General features: G+C 39.6%; 1 protein-coding gene across 2 annotated transcripts in view; it reads left to right on the top strand.

The window, feature by feature from the left end:
- Window positions 1-12,714, top strand: part of RBL2 (RB transcriptional corepressor like 2) — a 46,780-nt gene that overhangs the window by 11,550 nt on the left and 22,516 nt on the right. The window contains exons 4-9 of one of the 2 annotated variants that reach the window (XM_006076486.4): window positions 798-862; window positions 4,324-4,452; window positions 5,789-5,949; window positions 6,041-6,105; window positions 6,695-6,881; window positions 11,807-11,973. In XM_006076486.4, the coding sequence (XP_006076548.2) occupies window positions 798-862; window positions 4,324-4,452; window positions 5,789-5,949; window positions 6,041-6,105; window positions 6,695-6,881; window positions 11,807-11,973 (774 nt within the window). The remainder of the gene's footprint in view (window positions 1-797; window positions 863-4,323; window positions 4,453-5,788; window positions 5,950-6,040; window positions 6,106-6,694; window positions 6,882-11,806; window positions 11,974-12,714) is intronic. The other variant, XM_025268670.3, reaches the window with a different exon arrangement.

Genomic DNA, 12,714 nt, shown 5'->3' on the forward strand with positions numbered 1-12,714 from the left:
GTGTGTGCCAAGCCGCTGCCGTCATGTCCGACACTATGTAGCCCGCCAGGCTCCTTTGTCCATGGGATTCTCCAGGCAAGAATACTGGAGTGGGCTGCCATTCCCTTCTCCAGGAGATCTTCCTTACCCAGGGATCAAACTCACATCTTTTACATCTCCTGCATTGGTAGTCAGACTCTTTAACACTAGCGCCACCTGGGAAGCCAATCTGACTGTATACATGGGTCTTCAAGCAACATTAGCCTTGCTGATGTCATCAAAAGAGCTATTGTTATTTTGTTCATTTCATTCTTATTGTTATTTTGTTCATACCCTTATTCTAACAAGGTGCTCTGAGGAGAAGAAGCTGAAGACTGGGGTTTAGTTCCCACACTGTCCTTAACTCTGTACACTTGCTCTCCATGTGTCTTAGTCGCCTCATTCGCTACAAGATCCTTCTCCTTGGTTATATTATAGGGCTTTATTCACCAGTTGATGGCAAGGATTCAACATCATTGCCCTGCTTTAACGAACTCGTTAAAAAATAGAACTCATTTTATTTTCTGCCTTAGCTATCTTGACCTGGAAAAGCTTCTACAGTTCTTCAGAATTTTTCTTCTGAGTGAGCTTTCCCTTGCTCCCAGCTGTTTCCTTACCTGTGTTCGACTGGAGCAGAACTTCTTGCACGTTTTCCATGAGAAATGAATCTGCTGTCACTCCCTCCAACTGTGGGTTTTGTTTCTCACCCAGTTTACAGTCATGTGTCATGTCTTTTTCTGATTCTTCTGTTATCTCATGACTTTTTTCTCCCCCCAAAGGCGACAGCCCTGTACCGTGTCTGAAGTTTTCCATTTTTGTTGGGTGCTTTTTATATATGCAAAAGGTAAGGAAAGAGTAATATTTATTTCAATATTAGCTTACTTAAAAGTTCAGGTACTGCTACTGTCAACCTATAATGTGTATCAGGAAAAGATGCTCACTGAAAAATTTCTCGAGGATTTGAATCCCACTTTCTTTAAGTATTGCCATTTTATAAATCTTTTGAATTTCTTTTCTTTCTTTCTTTTTTCCTTTGATATTTTCTCCCTTCCTCCTTCTCTATCTCCCTCTGTTTTTTTTAAAAAATTTATTTATTCATTTATTTATTTTTGGCTGCGCCGGAACTTTGTTGCTGTGCACGAGCTTTATCCAAAAGTTGTGGCGAGCAGGGGCTGCTCTCGAGTTGCGGTGCGCAGGCTTCTCATTGCAGTGGTCTCTCTTGCGGAGCACAGGCTCGAGGGCGCTCAGGCTTCAGCGGTTGTGGTGCACTGGCCTAGCAGCTCCGCAGCACTGGGTTTCTTTGCAATATACCAAATATCATACATTAAATGGAATATCCTTTAGTTTTGTTCTTACACAACATCTTTTCCAAAACATATTATCTCTGAATTATGGGCTGAAAACACATTAGTGTGTCTGTGCTTTTGTCTTGGACTTATACTTTGCACAAGACATGCATTACATAATGGAGTGAGACTAATCATTCTCAAAGTAATTTAGATTACTTTTTATGCCTTGTTCAGATAAACATGCTTGATCAAATGCCTTTAGATACAACTCATTTTTGCTACCCTCTCTTCTCACTTAACCTGCCCAAGGTCTGCATTCAGTGAAATACATTTTTATGACTATCATTGTCCTTTCTTTGTTTCTATATAAAAATGATTCTTAGTAATTTAAGGAAGAAAAGAAAGTATAGTTCCTTAGCTTTTTCTGTAGACTGTGTAGAATGCCTTTGGCATTAAGATAGCCTAATAAAACGGAAAGTTAAAATCAAAGAATTATAGAGCTGAAAGGTGTTTCTTCAGTAGGAGAGATTCTCACTATTAGGTCAGCTTGCCCAGTGTATTTATTTTAAAGAGTAAGTTACTGAGGCCCAGAGACCAGCTGCTGGAGAAGAGCTGGGGTGTGAGTCCACGTCTTCTAGCTCTTGGCCTCATGCGGGGCGTGTGGGCCTCCAGCAGGGCTGTGTCGCTCTGTTGGTGTCACTGTGATTTGTCTGATTGTTATAGGTTACAACTTATCCTGCCTTCCCCAAGCTGCATGCTTGACTGAAAAGAAAAATAATCTTTCCTTGTCAGAAGTAAGCTCTTGGTTACTTTTGCTTTCCATCACACCGCATGTTTCTTTAGTGCAGATGAAGGTGGTATGATCAGTGGCATGAAATGTAGAACATCTTCAGAGCACATAACTGTTTTCATGATGGTTTGAACATTTGCTGCCCCTTGGCTTACTGTGGCTGGTGTTATATATGATATTAACCTGGGCAGTAGGTTATGGGCAGGTATATCTAACTTAGAGGATTTTTATCTGTTTTATGTCTTTTATGGTATATGTACACTTGGAGGTAAGTATTTAGTACTGGTATATAAATTACTGGAAAAGAAGTGTATTGCCCTCAAGTAGGTTTTGGTCTCCGTTGAGCAACTGGGGTGGCATATTTTTGTCTCCACAGTTATCTCAGTGTTTGAATTTTATCTTACTGTTATTAATTCTGTGTGTAATTATTTGGTCTGAAGAGCCTTTGTCCACTCACAGTCCAGTGCTGTGATCATTTATGCTTCACTACGATATTTTCCAGTAGAGGAGATTAGTTGGTTTTCTTCAGTTCTTGATTTCATTATTTGGTGGGGGGAAGTGTATTCTTTATGGGCATCTTTTTCATGACTTTGTGTGCAACGGTGGGCATCCCAGACGATCTCATTCCTGATAAATAAGCCAACATTTGCCTGTTATCTTTGTTGACTTCCAATGGCAAGTACATACCGGTGACAAGTTTGGGCTTGTCATGCAGGGCTTTGTGGCCTGAAGACTGTTAGGCACCACTTCCTGTTTTACATGATATCCCAAGTCTTTAGTCAGATTATCTTTGTTGATTGAAAGATAAAATATTTCACAAAGTGGGATTTATTTATAAAGTCAGGATTGGAAAGGTAGACTCTGTCATGTTAGGAGAGTTCTGGAATTTAGATTCTGATCTTTAGGGGCATTTAAGTTTCTCGTAAGAAGTTACTGGGCTGCAGGTTTTTTCCTTCTATGGCAAGTGCACACCAGCGACAAGTTTAGGCTTGTCAGAGTGATGGGCTTTTTAATTTGAAACTGGTAGGTACCACTTCCTGTTTTACATTTGAGGAATTGAGTGTATTTTAATATTAAGCATCTTTATAGTCAACCAAGCAAGTTAGTTTGGTTATATCAATGCAGAATTTAACCTACTAATTATCATTTATGTTTTTGGCAACAGAAAAATATTTTTTTCTCTTTCTTTAATTCATTTAAATTGATTTGTTGAAATGTTTCACCTATTAAAAAAAATGAATTTCTTATCCTGGTATGCTGAGGTAAGTGGTAACTTTCTTTAGAGGAAAGAAGAAAAAAAGCCTGAAACCAAGTAGTATGAGTGTGTGTTTGTATTTAGTGTGAAAATGTCAAGGCTTAGAAATAATTCTTCAGATGTATGTTAGCTATTTAGATTGAATTCATCCGTTACTATGAGAATGTAAAATCAATATGGAGCATATATAAGCAGTGTTTAATGGAAAGAGGGATAGGCTTAAAGATACAGAATATCTAGAACTATATTTTAATTTCTAAGAATAACTCTTAACTGCCTGTAAAAACCTGTTTTCAATGTTAGGGATAAACCAGAACTACAAAAGTTATATATTTCTATAGGTTTAGGTTTTTGGTTTATTTTTTTCTGTTACCAGGCATCAACAATTATTCCCAGGATATTTTCTCTAGAACTGAAATATATTTTATTGTGATCTTGTTGCGTTAGTTTGTATGAGCTTGTATTACTACTTCAAAAAGCATTGAACTATTACTGTTAGGAGTCTGATTATAGTTTCTGGTCTTTTTAAAGTACATATATGCTAAAAAATAATTATATTAATAATTTTTGAGCTTTTCCCAAATAAGTATTTATACCAGTTTTCCTGACAGGAAAGTATTTTCATATACAACAATTTCTTACAGCTTGAGATAATTTATGAAGTTGTGTTCAGAGTTTTCAAAAGAAAAACCAGTGAGAGCAAGTTTGGACAGGCATTTAATAAATGCTTATTTAACAACTATTAAGTGAATGGCATTTTTAGTGAAGTTTTGGTTTTTCTTAAACTCTTAGAAATTTATTAAACAATAAGTAATATTTCAAAATGTAAATTTGCCAAAATACTTTCTGTAGCTCTTGAGTCAGGCTTGCATATTGTTGTATAATGTCATTTTAATTAAAGGAAGAGATTATTTTTATAATATTGTAAAGTTGATGCAAATATGACTCTATAATTGTTTATAATCCTATAGGTAATTTTCCCATGATTAGTGATGATTTGGTTAATTCTTATCATCTTCTGCTGTGTGCTTTGGACTTAGTTTATGGAAATGCCCTTCAATGTTCCAATCGTAAAGAACTTGTGAACCCTAATTTTAAAGGTAAGTTTGTAAATCTGGGACTCAGATGACTCACATGTCTACACTATGTTTACTCTTGGCGGTTGTGTACATAGTACAGGTTTCCTAGCATCAGAGAACATAAATGCTTTTCTGCTCTTCATCACCATAGTTATCCCAGAGTACTTAGAACTAGGAGTTGAGCTCTCTGTAAAAATATTTGTAGAAAGAGAAATTGCAAATATCACAACGTTTTAGAAGTGTTAGATGACAACTTTAGAAGTTTCTGAAATATATACTCAATGAGAAGTAGGAATTTAGAAATCTGGAGTAGCAACGATGACATTCGAGCTGACGGTGGTTTTGTGCATTGGCGAGTTTCATGCCTGACACACAGGAGGAGGTCAAAGAAGATTTATTGAAAGATTTATTCATACAAATCTTTTCTGCAGAAGAGGAGTACCTATGGTTCTAAAATAATTAAAATGCATTTTCAACTCTAAAAGGTATGTGGAAATGATCATTATTTTGGTAATGCATTTAGTAGGATTTAAGGTGTAGAATTTCTATGAATGATATACAGTAAGAGGCCAAATTATGATTTATAAAGCAAATATTTAAAAAATACTTATTGAACTAGTATGTAATGTTCTTGCTGTTTGAATAATACCTTGATAGGATTCTGAGTGATTGTCAGTTTTGAAGGGGTTATGATTAGAATTTCAACTTGTCTGCCTCACAAGGTAGATTTTTAAAGTTAGTGGAATTAATTACTTCAGTTGCTCCTGGTTTGGTAAGTCTAATGTTCTCTGTATTCTGACCTTTCATTTATTTTCTCCCTAACTCCCTTTTGTATTTCTTTATCGCTGGTGCCCTTCATTTTTTCCCTCTTCTTTTATTTCTTATTTGTGTTTTTTTTCCTTTGCCTTGCATTGAGTCTAGGGCAAGAAGGGCTGTAAAGTAATATAATAAAAACATCTAACATAAATAAAGTATATAAAGAGTATGTGCTTTGAACAGTAACTTTTCTCAAAGTGACTTTTTTATTTGAATGTAACACTTTTCTGCAAAATTTTATCTGTTTTGTAGATACTATAGTAGTATAAAAATAATTTTTTAGTTTTTCTTTTTTAACTCTCTCCAGATATATAACTGAATAACTGAAACCTTTTGAGTCATAATAAAAGCTTTACTTCTATTTGCTATTTTTGAAGTGTATTTAAACAGTTAAATTAGCACCTTCCACTATTTCCTATACACGCATGTGCTAACAACTCCTGTGCTGATTAGACTCTCTGTTATTTATATTTTAATATATTACAGTTAGGCTTGATGAATGCTACCTGATATCTCTGTTCTGTGCTTTTACCCATCATAGGTCTATCTGAAGATTTTCATGCTAAGGATTCTAAACCTTCCTCTGACCCACCTTGCGTCATTGAGAAACTGTGTTCCTTACATGACGGCTTAGTTTTGGAAGCAAAAGGAATAAAGGAACATTTCTGGAAACCTTATATCAGGAAGCTTTATGAAAAAAAGGTTTGTAAGTAGAAAGAAATGATTTGAAAATATTTTCTGGGTAAAGACTTGATTTAATATGATGACTTAAGGATCTTTTTTTTCATCATAGCTCCTTAAGGGAAAAGAAGAAAATCTTACTGGTTTTTTAGAACCTGGGAATTTTGGAGAGAGTTTGTGAGTACTTCTGTTATAAAAAGTGTTTTCATACTTTATGTGCTCAGGAAACATCAGAGTTTAATGTTTTTATTGTTTGTATCCTGGAAATTTAGAATATGTTTTGTGGCAGAATATGGGGATGCAGTAAAAAATTCTATCAACTCTTACTCAAAGCACATGTTTTGAAGTAGTTGAAAATTCTGCGGCTGTTCTTTAAAGTTTTGATAGTTAAGTTTTGGGATCATGATTTTTGAAAGAAATCCTTTTGGAACTACCCAGGTGGCGAATAGTGCTGTGGAAGCACTGAGGTCTTCACAGGTCCCTGGAGCAGCCAGGAGAGAGAACTCGGCTGGCAGCTTGGTACAGGGCACCCACCCTGGAATACTGTCAGCGAAATACACTTCTTGTACAAGGCGTGAGCACAGTGGAGCACGCCTGCATTTTTATACTCCTCAGTTTTTATCTTAGTGATCCCATTAAAATCTAACTTTCACAGAACTATTAGAATTTTTAGTAAATGAAAACAATGAAACAAGTAGCCTCACACAACTTCAAATGGCAGTTCTGCGGGTGTACATTTTGCCTGTTTTTTTTTCCCCCCCTCTAGTAAAGCCATCAATAAAGCCTATGAGGAGTATGTTTTATCTGTTGGGAATTTAGATGAGCGGATTTTTCTGGGCGAGGATGCTGAAGAGGAAATTGGGACTCTCTCAAGGTGCCTGAACACTGGTTCAGGAGCAGAGACCGCTGAGAGGGCGCAGATGAAACACATCCTGCAGCAGCACTTCGACAAGGTGAGCCGAGCCGAGCCGAGCCCGAGAGAGAGCGCGAGGGCAGACGCGCGAGGGCCCGCTGTATTCTGGTAGTTGTGTGTGTGCGCGTTTTACTGGCTTCCAGTACTAAGAAGAAAATTCACATCTTACCTATCGCAGTTGAAAGTTTATCTCTGTCTTTATTATTTTAACTTTTGTTGACATTGACTTTCACAAGTTTTGGTTAGATCTGTGAAAAAGTTTAATGTAAATTAAACGGATTTTAATGGATGCCTCATGCTGGTTGTTGGTTCTGAAAACAGAACCAGGGATATACAGCTGTTACATTACTGAACATAGCAGGCATTTTGAAAATGTTGATTGACCCGAATTAGTACCTTCATCTAAGACACAAGGGAAACTGAGAATCTGTAGCCTTTAAGAAAATTCTCTTAAACTGAGTTTCAGGATCATGTGTAATTTCAGGCAGGATGATGGAGACTGAGAGTTTCCCTTCTGTTCTGTGGTGTTCATAGAAAATAAGCAACTCCTGACAGGTACTTCCAGAGGCAGTGTGGCTAATTCCAAGGGGTAACTCACCTGTAAGACCAGACTCAAGGCTGGTTTGCTTTTTTCATTCAGCAAATATTCTCAAGATATTCTATATACCAGGTTGTATCCTAGACACCGGGACTACACCAGTGAACAAAACAGCTATGAATATCCTGTTTAATATTCTGATGTGAGGAGATGGATAAGAGATAACCAAACAAGTAAATTTATAGTTATCAGATGATGATGAATGAAGAAAACTAAAATTGAGTGGTAGAGCAAAGTATTGAGGAGAAGAGAGAACAGGTGGGCCTGGGGCTCCTGGTGTAGATAGGGTGGTTGGAAAAAGCGTCTCTGAGGAGGTAGTATTAACGCAGACCTGAAGAAGGTGAGGAAGGAAGTTACGGGAACAGCTGGGACATGTTTCTGAAACCAAGACAACAGCAAGCACAAAGCCGCGAGGTACAGACATGGTTGGCTTTTTGGAGGAACAGTGAGTGAGAACACCAGTGTGGGAGAAATTGAATGAGTGAGAGAAACAATGACTGAGAAGTGCAGGGGGTGGGCCAAGGGGGCAGGCCAACCATAGAGGACTGTGAGAGCCATGGGAAGATGCTCACGTTTGCTCTGCTTGAGAGGAAAGCCGTTAGGAAGGTGTTGTAGAGAACAGTGACTGATGGAATCTGCTTTACATTTTTAAAAGGGCTCGTGAAGAGGTGGGATGGGGCAGGGGTGGGAGTAAGGAATTAAGAGGCTATTGCAGTGATTCTGGTGATAATTCATGGTGTCTTGAATCAGAGAAATGGTTGTATTTGGGCTCTGTTATGGACACAGCATCCACAGAATTTACTGATGGCTTGGATCTGGGGTGTGCAAGAAAGAAAACAGTGAGGACTCCAGTTGGGTGCATGGTATAAAAGCTAATGTCCTTACAGATGTCTGGAAGGTCATCAGTGATCTAGCCCCACTCCCTCTCTGAATTCATCTCTCACCACCTCTTCCTCACATTTCCACTCATGTCACATTAACCTCCTTTTTCCTTCTTCAGATATGCCAAGCCTACTTCCAACTCAGAGCAAGCTGTTTCCTTGGCCTATGGTGTGTTTCTTCAAGATACTCATGTGGTTCACTTGTTCACTTCCTCCAGATCTCTAATAACCTGACTACCATATAAAATAATAACCACCAGCATCCTCCCATACCTCAGGACTTCCTTTCCCTCTCACTCTGTGATTAGTGTTAGTGTTAATCACTGTCTGATGGTAGGTAGGTAGGTAGGAAGAATCATTTATCTGAAGATGATAGAGAAAGACAGGAGGAGGAAGAGGGGAAGGAAGGATAGATGGGCTGTTTATCATCTGTCTCCTTGCATTAGAGTCTAAGCTTCATGAGGTCTGTGACGGGTGTTGTGTTCAGTGCTTGTAGGCATTACATAATTATTTACTATTGACAGTTACTGAGGGGAGAAAGAACAAGTCTAGGGGGGTGAAAATCAAAAGTTAGAGTTATGAGCATGTTCAATGTGAGATGTCTTTTAGACAGTCTAGTAGAGGAGCTAAGTAGGCAGTTAAGAGACACATAAGACTAGGGCTTTCCTGGTGGTCCAGGGGTTACAAATCCAGCTGCCAATGTGGGGGACACAGATTCAGTCCCTGGCCTGGAAAGATTCTACGTGCTGTGAACTAAGCAACTAAGCCCATGAGCTGTAACCACTGAGCCAGCACGCCTAGAGCCTGTGCTTGCAACAAGAGAAGCCACCAGAATGAGAAGCTAAGCATCGCAACAAAGAGCAGCCCTCACTTGCTGCAACTAGAGAAGGCCTGCACACAGCAACAGTGACCCAGTGCAGCCAAAAAAAAAAGATGAATACATCTTTAATAAAGAGAGAGAGATGTAAGACTAGCGTTCACGGCAAATGTAAGGGCTATATATATAAGTACCTGTGTGGGTGCGCTCAGTCGTGTCTGACTCTTTGCAACCCCACGGACTGTAGCTTGCCAGGCTCACTCTGTCCATGGAGTGAGTTGCCATGCCCTCCTCCAGGGGATCTTCCCGATCCAAGGATCAAACCAGCATCTCTTATGTCTCCTGTATTGGGTTCTTTACCTCTAGCGCCACCTGTGAAGCCCATATGAAAGGACTTCACACACACATATACATAGAGTCATTAGGAACACAGACGGCTTTTAAAGTTATGGAATTAGGAGAGGTTACCTAGTAGTATGAGTTGACAGGCAATAAAAGAGGTCTAAGGAGTTAAAGACTCTTCTTGATCAGAATGCACAGGAAGTTTTAAGCTAAGAACTTAAACGAGGCTACCAAGAAGCCCTGTGCCGACCTTGAGGACATGGGCAGGAAGTTGCTTGTGGTTGTCTTACCTCGTTTCCTTTGTGGAAGCGCTGCTGCGTGTAGGCACAGTGGTGAGATGCTGCTGGCTGCTGTTGCTTCTCCTCCCAGAGAGGCTCCGGGTCATACACAGGGAAGACGGTGGCTGCAAGAGAAGCTGCTCAGGGACTCCCCTGGTGGCCCAGTGGTTAAGACTCTGCTCCCAATGCAGGGGGCCCCGGTCTGACCCCAGTGCTGCAACTGAAGAACCTGCACATGGCAACAAAGATCCCAGGCGCGGCAACGAAGGACTGACGGAGCCAGGAGAAAGCTGTTAAGCACCGAGAGGAATCTCCTGAGTGTAATCAACCTCGATCATCTTATTGACCTAAAAAAACTATAGAATTAATTTCTTTGGAGCAGAGTGGAAGTCTTGGCTCTACTCTTAAGTCACAGAGAAAGCATATAGATTTATTTCTGTATAGTGGATTTCTGTGTTTTTCTGTATGTTGTGGAACTCGAACAGTTCTGTTGCCAGGTAAAATTTTTGGTGGGTGTTTTTACAGCTGTCTTTGGAATAAGTACATTCTACATAGGGAAACATAGTCTGTCTTGAGTATTAAAAAAACTCTTAAGCTATCATAACCTTTCAGAGTTTGTTGGAAATATAGAAAAAGATATGCATGCTTAAATTCTTTGGTGTCAAGTTGTGTCTTTTTCATCTTTGTGTTCAAGAATTTCATTTGAACTTATTTCTCTGAAGGTCTGTCTGCTTTAGCGGGGAAGCCTATGATAGATTCTAGAAACTAAAGGAGGGGCAAGAAGACTGAAAAAGGCTCTTCTGCATCAGGTTGTGTTCTGCATCTAGGAAGGCTTGCTTTATCCTCTCTGTGAAGCAAGATTTGATTATTCAGAGGGGCTTTTGTGAAATCATGGATTTCATTTGGGCCAGATTTAATTCTCAGCTTTCTTTTGTAAGTCTTTGAATAATTATGAAAATAACAGTAGATGCGAGTTATGAAATTATGTTTGTCAGAGATAGCCTTAATATTTTCATGCTTCTTTTTGCTTTCAAGTTAAGTTTTGAAGGAAAAATAATAGGGAATCGCTGCAGATGGTGACTGCAGCCATGAAATTAAAAGATGCTTACTCTTTGGAAGAAAAGTTATGACCAACCTAGATAGCATATTCAAAAGCAGAGACATTACTTTGCCAGCAAAGGTCCATCTAGTCAAGGCTGTGGTTTTCCCAGTGGTCATGTATGGATGTGAGAGTTGGACTGTGAAGAAAGCTGAGTGCTGAAGAATTGATGCTTTTGAACTGTGGTGTTGGAGAAGACTCTTGAGAGTCTCTTGGACTGCAGGAAGATCCAACCAGTCCATCCTAAAGGAGATCAGTCCTGGGATTTCTTTGGAAGGAATGATGCTAAAGCTGAAACTCCAGTACTTTGGCCACCTCATGCGAAGAGTTGACTCACTGGAAAAGACTCTGATGCTGGGAGGGATTGGGGGCAGGAGGAGAAGGGGACGACAGAGGATGAGATGGCTGGATGGCATCACTGACTCGATGGACGTGAGTCTGAGTGAACTCCGGGAGTTGGTGATGGACAGAGAGGCCTGGCGTGCTGGACAGGGAGGCCTGGCGTGCTGCAATTCATGGGGTCACGGAGTCGGACACGACTGAGCAACTGAACTGAACTGAACTGATACCTTATTTTAAACATTAACTTTTTTTGTCTGTGCCACATGGTGAGGCTTGTGGGATCTTAGTTCCCAACCAGGGGTTGAACCCCAGCCCTTGGCAGTGAAAGTTCAGAGCCCTAACCACAGGACTGCTGGGGAATTCCCATAAATATTTTTTAAGAGTCAGACTTCTTGGTTGGCTAAAGTATCGATTGTCCTTTAACACAATTTCACATGGATAGTGAGGTCTCTTACTGGTGTTATAATTAAATTTCAAGAAAGTGGTGACATTTGAATCACTAATATTTATCAGTAATGTAAAGATAAAGTCTGATTGGCTTGAATTCCCATTTATAAAGTGATTGACAGTCTCTTTGACCTAAACTAATGTTCCTTTCCCCTCTTTAGTCTAAAGCACTTAGAGTCTCCACACCACTTACCGGTGTGAGGTACATTAAGGACAACAGCCCTTGTGTGACTCCAGTTTCTACAGCTACACATAGCTTGAGTCGCCTTCACACCATGCTCACGGGCCTCAGGAATGCACCGAGTGAGAGACTGGAACAGACCCTAAGGTTAGTCTGAGCCCTTCCTGCCTTCTAAGATTTGGTTGTCGACTGTCTTCCAATGTTTTATTTTAATGTTTTGCCATTTGTGCCTTAATTCACCCATTGATAATTTTACATCAATGTTATGCTCAGTTCTGTTGTTAGTCCTTAGAGGACAGAAAAGGTATGAATAGAAAATGATCCTTTTTTCTCAGTATCTTAGTCCATTTGGGCTGCTATACAGAATATGGTAGACTGAGTATTGGTGGCTTAGAAACAACAGAAATTAATTTCTAACAGTTTTAAAGGCTGGAAGTCCAGGATCAAGATGCTAACAGTCAGTGCCTGGTTCGTAGACAGCTGTGTTTTTGCTGTGTCCTCACGTAGCAGAAGGAAGAAGGGAGCTCGTTTGCGTTTTCTTTATAGGGGCTCTAATCCCATTCATGAGGACCGCCCCCCTCATGACCTAATCACCTCCCAAATTCCCCACCTCTGTACATTAACCTTGGGGATTAGATTTCAATACATGAAATTGAGGTGGGAGTAGGGAGGGGAGCAACTGCAATGTTCAGTTTGTAGCTCTCAGATTTTTTTTAAACATAGTTCAGGAGACAGTAACTAATAACACTAGATATTGTAGAATAAAACACGAACCTATCTATTATCAGTTATTCTATCTTAAGATTTCAAGGAAAGAGGGATCAGTAAACATGGGCATCTGTCAAAGAACTTCAGAATGAGGATTGAATCTGAGCAAATTTCTGAAGG

This window comes from Bubalus bubalis, chromosome 18 (assembly GCF_019923935.1).
Source record: "Bubalus bubalis isolate 160015118507 breed Murrah chromosome 18, NDDB_SH_1, whole genome shotgun sequence".
In the NCBI taxonomy this organism is placed as follows: domain Eukaryota; kingdom Metazoa; phylum Chordata; class Mammalia; order Artiodactyla; family Bovidae; genus Bubalus; species Bubalus bubalis.